Here is an 18,911-nt window from a genome sequence, read left to right as displayed (position 1 = left end):
TTACCAACTTCTGCATGGTTCGTCCTCAAACCACATCTTACTTAAAGAAGTATCACTCTGATACCATTTGTAACGACCTTAGTTTCCTATTAAAACCAATGTCACCACTACATTTATAACACGATTACAATGCACGAAAAAATTCATTTAAAAGAAATATTTCATAACAAGACCATGGACTTAGACATTCATTATAAATTCACTAAAACAATATAGCGGAAAACAAATAACATCTGAATGAGAGCGATCATGAGGATAAGATGACTAAGAAAGACTTAACGGAAATCAAAGTTACTACCTATATCAACAAGGTGCACCTTACTTTTCTGGTAGCTCAATCATATGAATTTCATGGTTAAACATTCTTTGTCTAAAGTTGGGTGATCTCCCGAGACTTTTCCTATGATGCATGTGAATGAGGACAAATCGTATTGGAATGGCCCATGTTGGTTCACATTTAGATACGAAAATTAAGTAATATGATCACGTCGCAGATATGCCAGGGAATGATGATACTTAACTTTTTTTTTTTATAAAGAAAATGTGAAATTGGATTAGCATTTTGATATTTTCTAATATGTATAGAATTTAAAAACATGACAAGAACAAAAGATGTCATTCTATGAACTTGTGTTGTGAACAAGAATCTCATGAAACATCCTTTATAATAACGAAACCAAGTTGAGACTCGACCTATCCATTCTCACTGCCCCATTCCATATATATTCCCTAAGGAAGGATTCTATTCTACAAATACTTTAATTCAACGTTGCATTGCTGTTTCCAAATGTCGGCTGATTTGATTTATTGTGTCTTATTTATGTCTCCACTTTCATTAAAAATATCGAAAGAATCTCTGTGGTGTACTCAAAAGAACAACGATTTGTCAGCATCTAGTTCTGTAATTGAAAAATTATAGCTGGGGTCGGAAGTTTTGGGGTAAAAGGTGCCACTTTTCGAGCTGGTGAGTCATGAACCACGCGCTATATCGGGCTATATAGTATCGTGAATAAACTTTAAGATTGATCTCTTGAATGAATGCAATATCGTAAGTGAAATTTGATTATGATAAGGTTGAGCATAGGGAACAATTAGCTCACACGAGCTTAGCATCATTAGATTAAACTTATACTGTTGGAATGTCGAGAGGCTAAGTTAGATGAAATTGTTTGATGCATGAATAAAACGTAATCTATTGTAGCAATTCAAACCCACCGCTAGCAAATGTTGTCTGTTTGGCCTGTTACGTATTTAAAACGCGTCTGCTAGAGAGAAATTTACACACCCGTTATAAGGAATGTTTCGGTCCCCTATCTAACAGATTGGGATCTCACAATTCACCCCGTTTAGGTGCTTAACATCCTCATTGATACATCAACCGGTGTCTGGGTTTGATATTGACTACGTGTTATTAACACACCAGATCGATGGGAGAAGAGAACGAAAAATTTCTTTGTAAGGCTGTGTAAACCTCTCCCTAGCAGATATTGTCCGCTTTGGTCGTTACGTATTGCCGTTAGCCTCACGATTTTAAAACACGTCTGTGAGGAGAGGTTTAAAACACCTCATGCATATTGTATGTTCGTATAATCATGGATTACTTCTCCAGTTATGTAATGTGTAAATGCATACGTTCATGATATTATTCACATTCCTTTCTTTTTCGTCAGTTTCAATAGTGGAGCGTGTGCTTACTCGCAGTCAAGCCTAGTAGTATATTAATGAGCTTGCCTAGTGAGCTCACGTGTATTTGCATAGATCGTACATAGAGAAATACTAATAATTTCTCTTAGCAATACTCCCCGATTAATAAATTTTACAAAAACTAAATCATGTGTCAATAATGTATTTATAATATGACACCTAATTATTTCAAACCGTTCAATATATGACTGTCACATTCCATGATTCTAACGTGATGCTTAGCTAGTTGACCTTCTCCACAAATGCATGATGAATCTTAAGTCCTCCCTTCCACCTCCCGCTCCAAACCTCATACATTCCGAAGTAGAGATGGTTATCTCCCGGCGAGCTTGTCGGGGGTTTCACAGTGATAACGAGACCCTCCTCCGGCATGTCGAAGTTCGTCTCTTTCGTGTCGAGGCACACCTTCTTATACACGAACATTCCAGCCTTCCCAATCTTGGCCATTATGTAAACAGTACACCCTTTCCATCCAAAAGCCGCCGCCGTCATGGACAGATTGAACCCAACTTTGTAGCTTTTTCCAACCTCCACATTGTCCGTCGAGCATGTCACCTCCAACCACGACACTTGCAGCAGCTCAGCAGCTGAGTCCTTCATCCTGTAGAGTAATGGAAACAAGGTTAAAAATGTAGAGGTGGGGAAGAATGAGATATAAAGAGAGCGGCTTACGGGGTTCGAGATTGAGGAGGCAAGCGCCAATAGCGATTGTCGTTGCCCCATGTGATGTTGAAGCCTTTCGGATAAATTAAGGTCTTCTGGTTCTGTGGAAATTGAGTTAATAAGATAAGATATCGTTAATGGTATGATACTGTCCACTTTGATAATAGCAGTCTCCCTACTCTTCTGAAGTCCTCGAACAAAGTATATCCTTTATTCGATACTTATTGTAGGCATAACTAAGTTAAGGGTATGACTCTGATACCATGTTATAAATCCCGGCTCTCCACAATGATATGATATTGTCACTATATGATTCCCGTATTAACGTGAGAGGGTTGTGTAAGTACCTCCATCTTTTCTATGGCATTTGGGTCTCCATTGGTGTGAGGTGATGAATGCAAAGCTCCAACCATGTTTGCTGTATTTTTTTTTTAATAATGGTGGGAGTGGAGATGAATTGATGCTTTTTATAGCCATTTGGGATGACTTATTTTATTTATTTATTATTATTATTTTTCTTTTGGGAATAAATATTAAAAAAAGAAGAACGATTCACGACCATGCACCATCTGTACCCGCGTTTTCAAAGGCACCCCTCTCGAGATAATATTTTTAAAATAAAAAAATTAAAAATACTTTTAAATATTCAAGAACGTTCATATATATTTTTTTTTGTTTCTTCTATATTTTTAGTTTTTATATGATAGATTCAAAATACCAATTAATCCCACGAAAATATACCTTAATTTATCGACTTATAAATTTAGTTTCTCGAATTCTTAGTACAATTTCGAGAATTAAAATAGGCAGTTTGTGAATTTTATTAGAATAATTTTAAACGATGATTTATTTTTTAAAACATCGTGATTCTTTACACAGTTCACGAATATATTTTCTTTCTCAAGTACGAACAAAAAATATAACATTAATACTATAAGTTCATAGTATAGTCACTTTATTTTGAATTTTATTTCATTTTATTAGGCTATTTTCAATAAATTTTAAATTTAGTCCTCTAAATTAATTAAATAATCGTAATATCTTTTATTTAAAAAAATATATTGGAAATATATTTATAAAATAGTTTTTTTAAAATAAATTATAATGAATTAAGGGAATGAAAATTAAAATTCATAAAGTTGAAGCACCAATAAAGTGGGTGAATTTAATATATAGGAACAAAAAAAAAAAAAAAAGATGCTATATTACATATAATAATATTTGAAGTTGTCAATTCTAAAATGAAATAATTATAAATAAATAATAAAATTAAACTTTTAACTTACGCCGCTAATTTATTATGGAAATCTTTATTTGAGCCCGTTCTAGAAATCGAATAATTATTCTAAGCGGTAAATGTGCTCCTGGCCTTAATTGGTCGAGTCGTGCCTTTGATGCTGTTACTTTGAGGAAATTAGAGTTCTCAAAGCAAGCCTATGATCTGTATACATTAGCATGGGATAACATCATAGGATTTCAATCGTATTTTGATGGCTTTCGAGATTGGAGTAATGATTAACAGGGAGAGTCGAGAGCATTTGTATCTCATAGTTAGAGGTGAAATTCTTGGATTTATGATAAATGAATAACTGCGAAAGTATTTGCCAAGGATGTTTTTATTAATCAAGAATGAAAGTTGGGGGCTCGAAGACGATAAGATATCGTCCTAGTCTCAACCATAAACGATGCTGACCAAGGATTGGCGGATGTTGCTTTAAGGACTCCGTCGGCGCCTTATGAGAAATCAAAGTCTTTGGGTTCTGGGGGGGTATGGTCGCAAGGCTGAAACTTAAAGGAATTGACGGAAGGGTACCACCAGAAGTGAAGCCTGCGGCTTAATTTGACTCAACAGGGGAAAACTTACCAGGTCCATACATAGTAAGGATTGACAAACTGAGAGCTCTTTCTTGATTCTATGGGTGGTGGTGCATGCCGTTCTTAGTTGGTGGAGCGAGTTTTCTGGTTAATTCCATTAACAAACGAGACCTCAGCTTGCTAACTAACTATACGAAGGAACCCCTCTGCGGCCAGATTCTTAAAGGGACTACGACCGCTTAGGCCAAAGAAGTTTGAGGCAATAACAGGTTTGTGATACCCTTAGATGTTTTGGGCCGCACACGCACTACACTGATGTATTCTACAAGTCTATAACATTGGCCGACAGGTTCGAGTAATCTTCACAATTTCATCGTGGTGGGGAATGATATTTTAAAGAATATTGACATTGATTGGGTTTGTATGCATTGGTTAGCAAGTTGGAACCAATTTGCAGCTGTAGAGAAAACAGGGATTAAAAAGAAAGAATAAGAAAATCTTAGTGGAATATAAGATAGAAAAATGAGTGGGAGGAAAGGGACATCAATGCCATGCATGCATGCATAATCTTAATATATTTAAATTGTTAATCTGCCACGTAGACCGACAAAGCAAAGATATGTCTTCAAGGTGATGTTTGCTTATGTGTCGACTACATGTTGGTCAGTATTTCTTATTCCCGAAATCAATTAAAAAAGAACATTATTTATCGTCTCATAATCAAAATTTAGAAACTAGATTTGGTACCTGATGTATCTGACATTTCCTTGCATCTCTATAACATAATCACGTTATTTCCTGCTTCTAAGAGTGATGAGTGTCCTCAACTACTAATACGAGTTCTTTCATTATGTTTTGTTCTTACTCACATACTTTTTGGAAAAAAAATTAAGAGGTCATCCAACATAGAATTGCTCCAAGCAAAACATGCTTAGCCTTGGAGTTTGTATGATTGAGTCACCGAAAAAAAGAAGTTGCACTATGTTAGTATAGGTAGTAACTTTCAATTGTTTTCGACCTTTCTTAGTCATTCTATCTTCAAGATTGCTCTACCCATGCCGGAGATAATAATGTATGCTCTTTCAACTTATTATCATATCAAACTCAAGTTTCTATCAATTTTTTGTGGAGAGTTTTAAAAACATAAACAAAAAATTATGGTATGTATGATAACCATTTGGTTTTTGAAAATGAAGGTTATGAAATGTGACACTCGAGTAAAAGAGGAGTACATGAATGAACCGATATCAAATCTGAGTGAGAGAGATTCCGATAATAGAATGATTAAGAAATGATGTAATAGCCCAAGTCCACTGTGAACAAATATTGTCGTCTTTGGACTTTCTCTTTCGAGCCTTCCCTTACTCTTATAAAGAATGTTTTGTTCCCCTCTCCAACCGATGTGGGATCTCACAATCCATCCCCTTTTGGGAACTAGCGTCATCGTTGACACTCATTTCTCTCTCAAATCAATGTGGGATCTCACAATCTACCTTCATCCAGGGTGCAGCGTCCTTCTTGACACACAGCCCAATGTCCACCAATGTGGCTCAGCGTTCTCGCTAGCACACTGCTTGGAGTCCACCCCCCTTCGGGACTCAGCGTCCTCGGTGGCACACTATCTAGTGTCCACCCCCTTTGGGACTCAACGTCCTTGGTGGCACACCACCCGGTGTCCACCCCCCTTCAGGGCTCAGTGTCCTCTCTGACACACTGATTGGTGTCTAGCTCTAATACCATTTGTAACAGCCCAAGTCCACCGCTAGCAGATATTGTCCTCTTTAGACTTTCCCTTTCATGCTTTCTCTCAAAGTTTTCAAAACATTTCTACTATAAGGAGGTTTTCATGCCCTTATAAAGAATGTTTTGTTCTCCTCTCCAATCGATGTGGGATCTCACAAATGATTAAAAGAATTGAAAATTATTATATATACCAATAAAATGGCTCAATCATAAGAACTCCAAAATTAAGTGCGTTTTCCTTGAAGTAATCCTATGTTGAGTGATCTTTTATGAATTTTTCTTGAAAACATGTGAATGAGGACAAAATATGTTCAAAAGACCCGTGATAGCCTGTGGGGATAGTTTTCACTTTTAAAACTGAGAAGTAACGTGACCATGTCGTAGGAGACGATGGAAATGTCAAGGTCATTCGAATTCTGAACATAAGACGTACTTTTTTACTCCTAAATTTGAGTTTCTTTGTTGTGCTATAAGTAATTTCAAAATCTAATCCAAGTTTTGAAAGTCATAAACTAGATTAATTTTTTCTTTGGATTTTGATGGTAGTTTAACCATTTGAATTTCTAATCTTTCTGCAGGACAAGAAATTCTTCTAGTGTGGCATGTAATGGGACTAATGTCTATGTAATGGCTAAGGTTGAGAATGGTAAGAACCACGACTCTATACAATGGTACAATATTATCCACTTTGAGCATAAGCTCTCATGACTTTGTTTTGGGCTTCCTAAAAAAGCCTCATACCAACGGAGATGTACTCTTTACTTATAAACCCATGATCGACTCCTTAATTAGGTTGATGTGAAACTCATCTCCCAACAATCCTCAACAGGGAAGTCAAGGCGCTTCTTCTCCAACAAAATTTCTCTTCAAAACAAACCCTCAAAATCAAAAGCTAACAATCCCTGAGGAACCCTTAGAACTCACAATTGATGCTTCTATACCCAAAAACCAAAGGGCCATTCACGTTGGTTTGTATGAAGTTTGGAGTTCAAAGTGGAAGGGAGGATTGAAGATCCATGATGCGTTCATTAAGAAGATTGCCTAAACTTAGTTTAGATAGTTAAAGGCTTTTAGATATGGTAGTTCCATGCATAAACTATATGTTCAATTGGATTATTTATTCTATATAATTGAAATTTTTAATGATCATATATTTCTAATAGCATCGTTAAGTTTCAGCCAGATCATGATCATGCCAAACCCATTAAATAAATTGGTAACATAGATAATAATGTGACCAAATACAAATAGAAGTGGTGCGGAATCATTTCATACTACCTTAGTGTTAGAGCACATGATCTTCTTGATCAACTCATGTTCTTGAGAGCAGTAGATGCAGCTGCCAAGTCTTCTGCTGTTGCCGGTTTGTGCAACTGCAGCCATAAACAAAATTCCAGGAGTTGGTAAACTTGAGGAAATAAATTTATGAATAGAGAAGACAAACAAGTTATACAAGAATGCTAAATTCTTCAAAGATCAGTCAAAATAAATGTTATAAACAATATGGAACTTTTTTCATATTTGGCCAATATTGGAGACAAGCTATGCACAAACGGATCCCATATCGGTGGGAGAGGAGAACGAAACATTCTTTATAAGGGTGTGGAAACTTCTACCTAGCAGACGCGTTTTAAAAACCTTGAGAGAAAGTCCGAAAGAGAAAGCCCAAAGAAGACAGTATCTGCTAGTAGTGGTGGGCTTGAGCTGTTACAATAACAAACCTAATATATTTGATATAAAAGAAACGCCAATTTCTTTTCCATTTCTTAATCGTAAGTTCAAAGCTTGTATGAAACTATTCTCAATTCTCAAAGCAGTTTAGTACTTGGATTCAGAAAATACGCAAACAGGACATGCGTATATATCTAGAGCCAAAAATTATGAATCATTTAGTGTGTGTTGATCATACTGCTTGTGCAACGGTCAGCCAGTGAAAAGAACGCGGGAACGTATCATCTTGTGTTGGTAGGGTGTCATGGTTCCAATATGTAATGTTCTCAAATTTGGCCTTCACTTGCCAAGAGCTTGAGTCCTGAGACTCTTCGGAAGCTTTTCTCTTTCCATGACTTTTCCTCCCTATCACATAGCCTGAAGAACAACATTTACAGATAGATATAGATCCTTTAGTTCAAAATGGTTAAATGAATTGTGGAAGAAATTTATATCAATATTTGCTATGGTTGCCTTAGTACAGAAGTTCACTCTAACGGCTCAAGCCCACCGTTAGCAGATATTGTCCTCTTTGAACTTTTTCTTTTGGATTTTCCCTCACGGTTTTTAAAACTGTGAGGCTGTCAAAGTCGTGAGGTTGACAACGCCAAAGCGGACAATATCTGCTAGTTGTGAATTTGGGTTGTTACACACACGAAACAGAACATCTTTCTTTTTTTAACGACAGAAAACATTTACATTAACTCAAAAGGATAGAAGATCAGATATCCTCGTATCCATTAAAAAAAAAAGGCCCTTAATACAGATACTTTCCAATTGGCTAGAATTACAAACACAAAAAGGGATAGTTACAAAACTGTTCTTATATAGCAGCCTAATAACTAAAAGAGACATGAAAATCTATAGTTCTTTCATACCAAATCTCCTAAAAAGAAAACAACATATCGTATTCATACTAAATGAGAAGGTTCAAGTTGTCTCTTTTTCACAATGTTCATGAATGCAAAACAAGGAATGCAAAACAAGGAATGCAAAACAAGGAATGCGAACAGGGAAACTTGCCCATGTATGAGCTAATCTTTAGTTAAAGAGAATACCAAATGAAGTTTTTCAAAATAACCGTTATGAAAAAAACCAGCTGAAGGAGCTGAGGAGAAAGAAAGACTAAGAATTATAGGAATGGCTTATTTTCTTCACAAAACACAAGCAGGATGCATGTTGAAATTCCTTCAAAATATATGCAGGCGTATTATAAGTGAAATAAGAACATCAAACAGAAAATAGCCTAAGAATTATAGGACATGTGAGATCCCACGATGAGGGGAAAGACATCGATTGGAGAGGGGAACGAATGCCAGCGAGGACGCTGGGTCCTGAAAGGGGTGGATTGTGAGAGAAATAAGAAGCATTCTTTATAACTGTGTAGAAACCTCTCCCTAGCAGGTGAGCTTTAAAAACATTGAGGGGAAGCTCGAAAGGGAAAGCCCAAAAAGGACAATACCTGCTAATGGTGGGTTTGGGCTGTAGAACAAGAACTTACCGGTGTGTTTAATTTCTGCTTATTTGAATTCTTATAATCAACAATGATTCACCATAGCCAATAGAAATGGGTCTTGAAACTACTTCCATATCAGATATCAACTAAATGAATTAAAACAGGTGAGTGAAAACATGCACAATTTTAAGGAAGCCAGTTTTGAGTATGCTTGAAATTGGAATAAACTTCATTTGATAATCTAATATCAGCAAGCCATTTGTGTTTGATATATGGCTTTTGATGAGTTCTTGATTTGTCGGAAAACGATTGTTTAAGACAAGACAAGATCCTGTGAATATCTAATCATTGATCAATATAGGGAGAGCAGAAAGATTCCACTTTAAGATAAAAAAAAATTCAAACACAACCAAAAACATCCAACAGAGCTAGAAAAACTTGTGCTCACAACAGCAACATTTTCGAATCACAGAAATGTTCGTAGCTAGCTCAAAATGATGTTTCTAAAAAATAGAAACTCAACTAAGTTAATGTAAAATTCCAAGCTCACCGCTAGCAAATATTATCCATTTTAGCTTATTACGTATCACCATCAGCCTCACGATTTTAAAACGCGTATACTAGGGAGAGGTTTCCACATCCTTATAAGGAATGTTTTGTTCCTCTCTCCAACCGATATGGGATTTTACAATCTACCCCCTTGGGGGTCTAGCATCTTCGTTGGCACAGCGCCCGGTATTTGGCTTTGATACCATTTGTAACAGCTCAAGCCCACCATATCCACTTTAGCCCATTACGTATTGCCGTCAGCTTCACGATTTTAAAACGCGTCTACTAGGGAGAGGATTTCACATCCTTATAAGGAATGTTTGTTCCTCCCTCCAACCAACTTGGGATCACACAACAAACAATATGCACTTTTCAATGAACTCAGAACTGAAAGCATTTTATGTTACCAGAGTAGCCTTCCGGAAGGGAAATGGTAGCTCCCTGCAACTTTCTTCCTCTGAAATAAGCATTCTCAACGCTCAAACCATCAACCTCAATTCCTTGAATAGAAAGAAAAGAAGAATGAAAAAGAGACTATTCAGTATGAAACGGACCAGGAGAAACAGCGAAAAGTAGTGCATTACCAGTGGATTTAGGTTTAAAATACTGAGAAACAGAGCAAGGACCATCGAATTTAACGGCACACGGAAGCTGATGGACTTTACCGCTGAGATCGACATCTCCAGAATCGCTCCCAAAATCAAAATCCACGATTACTTCCCTTTTCCTCTCGCTTTCAGAATCCATTTGATCAATTGTGAAGAAACCCTAAATTCAAAAACCCTAAACCCACGTCGATGCTTCGGATTTCGAGAGAGGAAATTCAACTGACCATTTCTTCCCGCTTTTTTGAGCCCTAAGAATCGATTAGTGACCATGATTTTCCCGCTCGAAATTATCTTGATTGTTAATTGTTATGCATTAAATCATAAATTTTTGTTGAAAAATCTCATCGATTAAATTTTAACATTTTTACGACGTAATTAATTCATATAGTCTTAATTAATAAGTTAAAAATTTTGGTTCGAAAAAAAAAAAAAAAAATCGATATTAGCAAAGTCTTATCCACTTAAGTACATTAAATTAATCGATAGATTCGGTTCAATTTGGAATGGAATGTCCAAGATACTCGATAATTCGAAGAACACGAAGAGCTCAACCCAATTTATAGAGTTATGCTACATTATCAAATTATTTGGGTAATTGAGTTAGATTGTTCTCGAGTTCACTAATTTTCTTAAGATATTTAATTCTATAATTATTTTTTTCGATCCTCGAACAACTCCTAAAAATAAATATTACGTCTTTAGAATGTAATTTTTCAAATATACCTTGAAATTGAGTGGCAAATGTTAATTAAATGTTTGACTAATAAATAAATAGGTAGAGGCAAGATCGAGCTAGATGACTTGACCTAAAGTAGAGGCAAGTTGGCTAAAGACGCTGATGATTGACCATGCACGCATAAGCATCGTGTGCGCCCAAACAAGTTTGGATTACACACGAGTTGTGTTCGGTTGATCAAGACAAATCTCGCCTAAGGTCGAACAAAAATAATAATAATAATAATTATAATTATCAAAACACCTTAACAGAAAAAAATTACATTAAACCATGATATGTTGGACCTATGTTTCAAACATGTCTATGAACTGTGGATGATCATACTTCTCGTTTCTGGGAAAGATATGATCATTGGATAAATACAGCATGCAAATACATTAATAGTTTATTCATCACCACATTAAACATCAACAACTACACTACATCTACAATAAACACTATTACAAACCTTGTATTCTACAATCTCATACCTCAAAATCCGATCACGACTCCATCGGAAGCGATCTCTAAAGGTTGACAATGGCTAAAAATGAAGGGGGGGTCAGCTTTTCACCCGCCCTCTTTTCGAAACTAGTTCTCGGAATCGGTGAGATCAGATGGACTCTCAAGCTCTCCCATACTTGCAGAGGCAAAAGACTCTGTAGATTCTAGTGTTGAAAGAGAGGAAGTAGTATCATCAGAATCCGAGTCGTCGTCGTCGTGGTGTAGAATAATGTGATCATCATCAATCTCGGAACTATCGGACCCGTCAGCTCCTAGTAGTTTGCTGATTGCAGACTTGGCAGTTTCAAGAAACCATTCATCCTCAGGGAGAGCACTAATCATACGTAGTAGTTCAGTTTTTCGATTCCTTTAAAAAGGCAGCATAGCAGCAAAAGAGAACGTGTGGCGTGTGTGCGCGCGTGCGTGAGCATATGTGAGAGAGATAGAGAGAGAAAGAGAGACCTTTGTGGATCAATGCCTCTATCAGAAAATGTCCTGATGGCACGAGCGATGATAGCAGATGCAATCTGATGGATTTGGCGAGACGGATAGCCAGCAAAACGTGCTATTTCAACCGTGAAGTGCATATCCAGAATTAGCTGCCAAGAGAAAGATGTTATGCACAGGTTCATTTTTCCTTTGAAGAAGAAAAAAACTCTCTATTTCATTGCTTATGAATGAAATTAGAGGGGGTAGTATTACTTTCTTATTCCTATTTTTTGTTTGTAGAAAGTTCTCAGATGAAGGGGTGAGATTAGCAGCCATTTCAAATTTTCTGGGAGTGTTCTGTGTTGCTTCAGGGTGCTGTCCACTCTTTTCTGTTCATATGCATCTCAAAACCGACCAAGCAAGGGTTAACGTTGTGGGATGCTATGTTGGGAATAGAGTGGTAATGACACTTTACTGTGTTGGAGAGGTGAAGGAGCAAACTGAAGCACTTCTTAAGTTTGGAAGAAAATCAGGCTTCGAGGGGAATTGATAGAAGCACGTATTCGCGCTTTCAGACAACGCGTCGAGGATTTTGAAGGGAGGTTGGCAAAGTCTATTTACCTTGTGAAAGAATAGTAAAACCCGAGTTAGAAGGGAGATACCTTACCGTGTTTTGTGGACAGTGATTTATAGAGGTTTTAATATTGCTGACAGACTGCAAAGGAAATTTCTATCTTGAACTATCTCCCCCTCGACATGGGAATGAATCCATGATCACTTGGTGGCTAAGTTCATCGTTTATTTTCAAGAAGTATGGTTACTCAATTACCCTCCCTAAGAAGGTTAATGACTGGCCGTTGGAGTCTATTGGGGACTCACTTTAAAAGGAAGACTAAGATCCGCTGGGATCGTTCGATTAACACTACATTATGATCAACTTGGAAGGAAAGAAATCGAAGAATTTTTTAGAATGAAAATTTTTTGGAACTCTTTTGTCTATAGTATAGAGAACTTGGCTTCTTGGTGGTGCTTAAACTTGTTTAAGTTTGAAACTTTATGAATGATAAGAGATGTAGTTAAAGGCACTCAGGAGAGCCAGATGAGACATACCTGCTGCAAACCGACTGGCAGAAGATCGACTGAATCGTCTTCAAAAACGCCCCAAAACTCTTGGTCATCAGACAACCAGATAAGGAAGGTCTCTGTCAGCCTAGCAAGCAAAATCTTCTGTATCTTCTCTTTCCCAAGCAAGACATCTCCTGCAACAATTGCCAATTGTTGCAATTTTGCAAATAGTGCCTGCAATAATGCCAGAAATCACGTTCATAGCATGAAAACTGATATATCAACAGAGTAGTAAGTTCTTTTTTACACACACAAAAGAAGAGTTTGAAACAGGCAGAAGCCAGCAGTATGGCTGTGGATCATATTGCTGTTAATTCAGTCCCTGGCCATCAAATTGGATTAGAGAATGCTACTTTATCTCTTGTGAAGTTGGCCAAACCTTTGGCCTCTACTTATAATCTTACACAATTTAATTCCATGTTTATACTTGTAACAGCCCAAGGTCATTGCAAGTAGGTATTGTCTGCTTTGGCCCGTTACGTATCGCTGTCAGCCTCACGGTTTTAAAACGCGTCTACTAGGGAGAGTTTTCTACGCCCTTATAAGGAATGTTTCGTTCTCCTCTCCAACCGATATAAGATCTCACAATCTACTCCTCTTAGGGGCCAGCGTCGTGTCTGGCTCCAATACCATTTGTAACAGCCCAAGGCTACCGCTAGTAAATATTGTCCATTTTGGCTCGTTACATATCGCCGTCAGCCTCACGGTTTTAAAACACATCTACTAGGGAGAGGTTTCCACACCCTTATAAAGAATGCTTCGTTCCTCTCTCCAACCGATGTAGGATCTCACAATACTGATAGCTTGAATTTCGAATTCTCTACACTCTGTACCATATACCGTAAATTTGGCGGATAATGAGTTGCAGCTCAAGGAACTTAGACAGTACAAATTTAGATAATTGATTATGTGGTTTAAGCCCAAACACCAAACTAAAGTGCATTAAAACAATGAAGAATGAAAAATAACAGCTCAGCCAAAATGTTTTTCCATGTCTATGATTACCAAGCCCAGATCCTATAACTTGTCGCCTAAAATGATCATCATATACAAACGAAGTATGATATTCGACGACGTGCAATCATATAAACATAATTTTCTCAATACATTTTAAGTAGTCATGGAAATCCAACACGCCTTAAGAATGCATCATAAACACGTCGATATTCTAACATAAAGGGATGATACCTGAAATGGAAGTGATGGATGAGGATTAGAACCCCAATGAAGATCCTGTTGTCCATCCCCACTTAAATAAATCCATGCATCTAATCTTGTTTTTCCTTCTCTTGAATATATGAAACCCAAAACATACTGCCGGCAGAAGTGATCTCTAAGCTTGTCAAATGATACTTGAAGATGGCGCTTCCAATCCTTCAGTTCAACAGAACTTCCAGAATTATACACAACAGTCTCAGTTGATTCATTCTTCTGGACTAATTCATCCTGCCGTTTCCAGACGGTCATCACAGCATCTGGTAAAAGTTCATCCATAATGGTAAATGCTATCCCAAGAATCGCTAACTTTTCGGAATCAGTTTCAACTCTGAAGGGTGTAGGCTCTTTTAATTCTGTAAGATTTTCATCATCCGAGGGGCCTGGTAGTGCTTTGCGTAAGGCGTCCATGTATTTATCAAACAACTGAGAAATTCTATTCAAGACGTTGCCTCCAAAATGAAAAACTGCTGATGATGTCAGCTGTTCCAATATATCCTATAAAAATTGCCATGTTCCAGTATCACATTGTCAGTTAATGAAAAAATCACCAACTTACCAAATAAAGTAAAAATTGAATGGTCATTTCAGGAGTTTTTCCCTTCTACTTTGTATTACGCCTTCTTCAATCTCTCATTTTGTATTACTAAGAGTTTTTCAAATTCTGAAATAGTGGTGACTGGCCTGGTGAACAAAGGGCAAAGCTACAAAACCAAATGCTTTGAGGTCATGGGTTCAAACCAGAGGGATTCGGCTACCTATGATATTAAAAATTAGATAATTTTTTCAATGCTAAAATTATAAACGGGTGCATACTGCATAAGTTAGCAAAGCATCCAAAATTATTTTTAAAATAAATAGAAGCAATATGTAAAAAATCAAAAAGAACCAACACAATTTTCAGCAAGAACAATTTGAGTACGAATAACCAACTTACATCAACAATATGCATGAACTTCATCCCACTAACCACAAGCAAGCTATCCAAGGATGTCAAAAATGGAGACAATGGCGACGCAAAGCGAGATGATAATACAAAGTTGTCATCTGGTTCAGCCAAGTCAAGAATGCCTCTTCTAGCCCTTCGGAAGTTCAACTCGAGAACTTCTTCCATAAAAGACCGCAAGAGCACCAAAAGTAGCTTTGACAGTTTCAAGCCTTGTGTTTCCAATAATGAACAGTAATTAAGACTAGCATGTATGCATATGCTAGCTGCACGCAGAGCAGACACTGTCTCAGAAGATGGTGCATTCTCTTTCACCAATCGTACAAAGAATTCAATTTCACATTCAGCCCATTGAACAACTCGATTTGTGTAAATAGGATCATCACCAAAGATTGAAGCAGATTCTTTAGTAGCCAACGAAATTGCAGAAAATACAAGTTTACCCAAAGTAGCTGAAAATGTCTTCGGACAAGCAGCACATGAAGGAAGAAAAGTCGTGATGCTCCTTTGAAGACGAGACCCAAATGACTTGAGCAGTAATTGATGAGCCAAAGAACCTTTACCAAGTCTTAATAAACCAGATAAGGCCTTTCTAAGCTCACGAAGATTTACAAAAGGTTGTTCGGAAATTTCAATCAGTTGTTCCTCAAGCATTGCTTTGCGTGTCAAAAATGCAGATTTGTACGAGGACAATTCGGTTGAAATTTCCCCAGTTGTTTTGAGCTCCGGAGAGTTTCTCTCTTCTGCATCTAAAGCCTCCAGTGCTTCTTCTACCTTATGCTCAGCTAAAAGAATGTCAACATTCTCAAGAAATACCATATTGTGACCATCTTCCAATTTTGACAAGGAATCTTGAGGGTCATAAATTTTTGCCTCATCCTTAACTTCATCAGTGCCATCATTAGATTGGCTCCACTGTTCTAACTCGTGGCATACACCAGTCATTAGATCTTGCACTAGAATTCTTTGCGATGAAATATGTTTTTGTAACTCAACCAACTCATGTTCCATCTCCACAGCCTCTTCAGATATCCTGAATAACAGCCAAAATTAAGTCCTAGACTCGTGAATCTCCAACAAAAATGAGTGAAACTCAAATAACGTGCACCCTGGATTAAATATGAATAGCATTTAAGAACATCAGTAGAAAATGCAAACTGCCTTGAGGAAAACAAGGAATTATCTTCTTGTGGAAGAAGGACAGGAAACTTGCTAGAAACCGGCTAATGGATATCGTTACCAAGGATAGCCAAAGGTGGTATTAAATGTGCAAGATCAAATATAACAAGAGGGAGATGAGAATTTGAAATTATGCCATAGGATAGTGCCAACCAGGAGAAGCATGACGCTCATTTATTAAATTTCATCTGATGCTGTGAGGAGTTTGATCAAAGAAGAGGGTACCGAATCTAAAGTTTTGAACTTAACCAGAAGTTCTACGGGATTTTTTTTCCTTTTTCATAAGAAACATCAAAGGATCCAGAATAGTTACATTGAAAATCTGGAACTAAAGAGATTTTGTTAAATGGTTAAAAATCTGCTCACTTGCAAATTACCTGGATACGTGGTTGTACCTTAAATTTCTTTCTAAAAAATGATGGAACGCAATAAACCCAATACTATGAAGGTGTTTTGGGATTTTCTCGTAATCAAAGATTTTTTTCCAATGCACAGAACCTGAAAATTTAATTTCCTCTCATTTCTACATATGCCTTTCTTTTCACTAGCCACAGACTTGAAAACATAATGGCTTCAAAATTGTGAAGTAAACATGTGACATTGAAACTTTTTAAATGGATTACTAACCAGTTCCATAGTATAGTGCCAAAATGGCAGTTCATTACTTCAAAGAAGCCACTCTATAGTTTGTGAATATACTTGCTGGTCAGCTTGTTACCTTAGAAAAGCCAAATACTTGGTCTGCATATTGCCACATAAATTCTCCACAGCATCCTTTAAATCCATAAGTTCACAGCATAGCCTTCTAATTCCCTACACAGACACCATTTTCTTATATCAAAACCAGTACAAACTTTAAAAAAATGTAAACTTAAATTTAAAATGCAGAAATACACCAAAATACACCATTCAAACTAGTGTTTTAGTTTAATGAAAAGCTTACATTTATTGAGAAACAAATGAAAGAATACACGAACATCCAAGATGAAAGCCCACAAAAGGGAGTCAAACCACATGAAAGGGCTCTAGTTAAGAGAAATAAGACCTCGAGAATATTACAAACGAGCCTAGAAACGTGGGCCCAAACATCACTAGAAACACTCTCTCATCCTCAGAAGATTTTGTTGTTTCTATTGCCCCACAACTCTCACAAATTACCATACACCCAGGCCTGCACGGGTATAGTTTCCATTAACCATCCACTGTCAGGGATTAAGTAACTAATAGCTCTAAGCCTAATTCTTGTTGGTTGAAGCCCTTTTAGTTTTATGTATGGTATGGATGGCATAGGTTTGTGTTTTGACTCCTTTTGTGTTGGACTATTCTTTTTACAAGTTTGTTCATATTCTTTCCTTTTTCTCAATTAAAGCTTGGTTTTTCAGTTAATTATTTATTCTTTTGAAAGGTTGAACATAGAGGGAGGAATACTGTTGAATCTCTACAGTCTCCTAAGCTGTGATCATCAATGAATAACTAAGGGGGAGGTTTAAGGCATCTTGGAGCCTGTAGACAAGGGACTCCTCTCTCCTTTCCATTTTGCATTGGCGGTTCAGCGCTTTATTTAGTTGATCAATAATGGAATAAACGACAATCTGATTGAAGGGTTGTCTGTTGAATCTCAAGGTATTTAGATAAAAGATCTCCATTTTCTTGATTAAATTCTATACTTTTCAGTGATGGAAGAGAGGAAAATCCCTTAAGCTTTTCAACCTCATATAAACCTTTGAGGCCAGTCTCTGATCTTAAAATCAACCAAGTAAAATCAGTTGTGGCAGGTATCAATCTCAGAAAACCATCTTTGGGTAAGGAATTGGAGGATTGGGGTAAGCTTAAGAGATCTCATGACAATAGAAAGCATTCTATTCAGGAACAAAGACTTTGACAGCTTGAGTGCAGACGTGTACAATGATAAAAGGCTATCTTCTCTTGGTTGACTTAAGATGACCTGATCCTTCATTCTCAAAGTTCCAAAAAAGTGAAATTCTTGCTGGGGTCCTTAACTTTTGGTGAAATCAATGTATACAACAAAACCCAAAGAAAAAAATAATAATCTTCTTGCTGTCTCAACTCAGATTGTTGCTCAATATGTAGGAATAGCCAGGAAGATGCTCAGCATATTTTCGATTTTTGCTCATTTGTGAAAGTCATAAAATTAAAGCTTCTAGAAATCTCAACCTCTCATGGGTTTTCTCAAGATACTCTGAGTGTGACTAGTAAGTGATATTGTCAGGGTTCGCAGAACGACAGAAGCAACCAAATTCACTCTCGTGACATGATCGAAATTCGATCCACCACTTTGAGGAAAGAGATGAGACTCTCTACCCATCTGTACACAAACAAGAAATCACTCAGGACAAGAGGTGTCGACAACGTGAGTTTGACTGCATAGCTTTCGGCCTTCTTTCTTGATCCAACTTTATTACTCTGATTGACCTACTTACTGTTTGGGCTTGGTTCAGGATATCCTCCTTTGTTCAAAGCTTTCTACTCGAGTGAGGAAATGTGCAAACCTTCACAAACTTTTTTTTTTTTTTTTTTTTTTTTTTTTTT

General features: G+C 37.0%; 3 protein-coding genes across 4 annotated transcripts in view; all 3 read right to left on the bottom strand.

Moving 5' to 3' along the window:
* Positions 1 to 1,691: 1,691 nt before the first annotated feature.
* LOC111782716 (protein PHLOEM PROTEIN 2-LIKE A9) lies at positions 1,692 to 2,792 on the bottom strand. Its single transcript, XM_023663511.1, has 3 exons — positions 2,715 to 2,792; positions 2,377 to 2,468; positions 1,692 to 2,305 (listed from the first exon to the last, which is right to left on the bottom strand). The coding sequence occupies exons 1-3, from the start codon at positions 2,778 to 2,780 to the stop codon at positions 1,927 to 1,929; spliced, it is 537 nt and encodes a 178-aa protein (XP_023519279.1). The 5' UTR covers positions 2,781 to 2,792; the 3' UTR covers positions 1,692 to 1,926.
* A 4,323-nt stretch (positions 2,793 to 7,115) lies between these two features.
* LOC111782715 (uncharacterized protein C12B10.15c) lies at positions 7,116 to 10,517 on the bottom strand. The gene is made up of 4 exons (XM_023663510.1): positions 10,225 to 10,517; positions 10,048 to 10,140; positions 7,835 to 8,013; positions 7,116 to 7,298 (listed from the first exon to the last, which is right to left on the bottom strand). The coding sequence occupies exons 1-4, from the start codon at positions 10,385 to 10,387 to the stop codon at positions 7,233 to 7,235; spliced, it is 501 nt and encodes a 166-aa protein (XP_023519278.1). The 5' UTR covers positions 10,388 to 10,517; the 3' UTR covers positions 7,116 to 7,232.
* A 711-nt stretch (positions 10,518 to 11,228) lies between these two features.
* Positions 11,229 to 18,911, bottom strand: part of LOC111782714 (exocyst complex component EXO84C) — an 8,995-nt gene continuing 1,312 nt past the window's right edge. The window contains exons 2-7 of one of the 2 annotated variants that reach the window (XM_023663508.1): positions 17,080 to 17,174; positions 15,174 to 16,215; positions 14,210 to 14,734; positions 13,007 to 13,195; positions 11,930 to 12,066; positions 11,229 to 11,801 (exon numbers count right to left, since the gene is read on the bottom strand). In XM_023663508.1, coding sequence (XP_023519276.1) covers positions 11,555 to 11,801; positions 11,930 to 12,066; positions 13,007 to 13,195; positions 14,210 to 14,734; positions 15,174 to 16,215; positions 17,080 to 17,174 — 2,235 coding nt within the window. In that variant the 3' untranslated portion in view covers positions 11,229 to 11,554. Of the gene's footprint in view, positions 11,802 to 11,929; positions 12,067 to 13,006; positions 13,196 to 14,209; positions 14,735 to 15,173; positions 16,216 to 16,988; positions 17,175 to 18,911 lie in introns of those variants that run through there. The other variant, XM_023663509.1, reaches the window with a different exon arrangement.

This window comes from Cucurbita pepo, chromosome LG20, assembly GCF_002806865.2.
Source record: "Cucurbita pepo subsp. pepo cultivar mu-cu-16 chromosome LG20, ASM280686v2, whole genome shotgun sequence".
In the NCBI taxonomy this organism is placed as follows: domain Eukaryota; kingdom Viridiplantae; phylum Streptophyta; class Magnoliopsida; order Cucurbitales; family Cucurbitaceae; genus Cucurbita; species Cucurbita pepo.
This window is presented reverse-complemented; position numbering and strand designations above follow the sequence as displayed.

Bases quoted from the DNA above. Each gene is read 5' to 3' on its own strand.
- LOC111782715 (XM_023663510.1), bottom strand. From the start codon at position 10,387: ATGGATTCTGAAAGCGAGAGGAAAAGGGAAGTAATCGTGGATTTTGAT. The intron at 10,141-10,224 runs GTAATGCACTAC...TTTCTATTCAAG, and splicing joins TTTTAAACCTAAATCCACTG to GAATTGAGGTTGATGGTTTG. The intron at 7,299-7,834 runs GTATGATCAACA...TTATGGCTGCAG, and splicing joins GGCTGACCGTTGCACAAGCA to TTGCACAAACCGGCAACAGC.
- LOC111782716 (XM_023663511.1), bottom strand. From the start codon at position 2,780: ATGGTTGGAGCTTTGCATTCATCACCTCACACCAATGGAGACCCAAAT. The intron at 2,469-2,714 runs GTACTTACACAA...CAATTTCCACAG, and splicing joins ATGCCATAGAAAAGATGGAG to AACCAGAAGACCTTAATTTA. The intron at 2,306-2,376 runs GTAAGCCGCTCT...ATTACTCTACAG, and splicing joins CCTCCTCAATCTCGAACCCC to GATGAAGGACTCAGCTGCTG.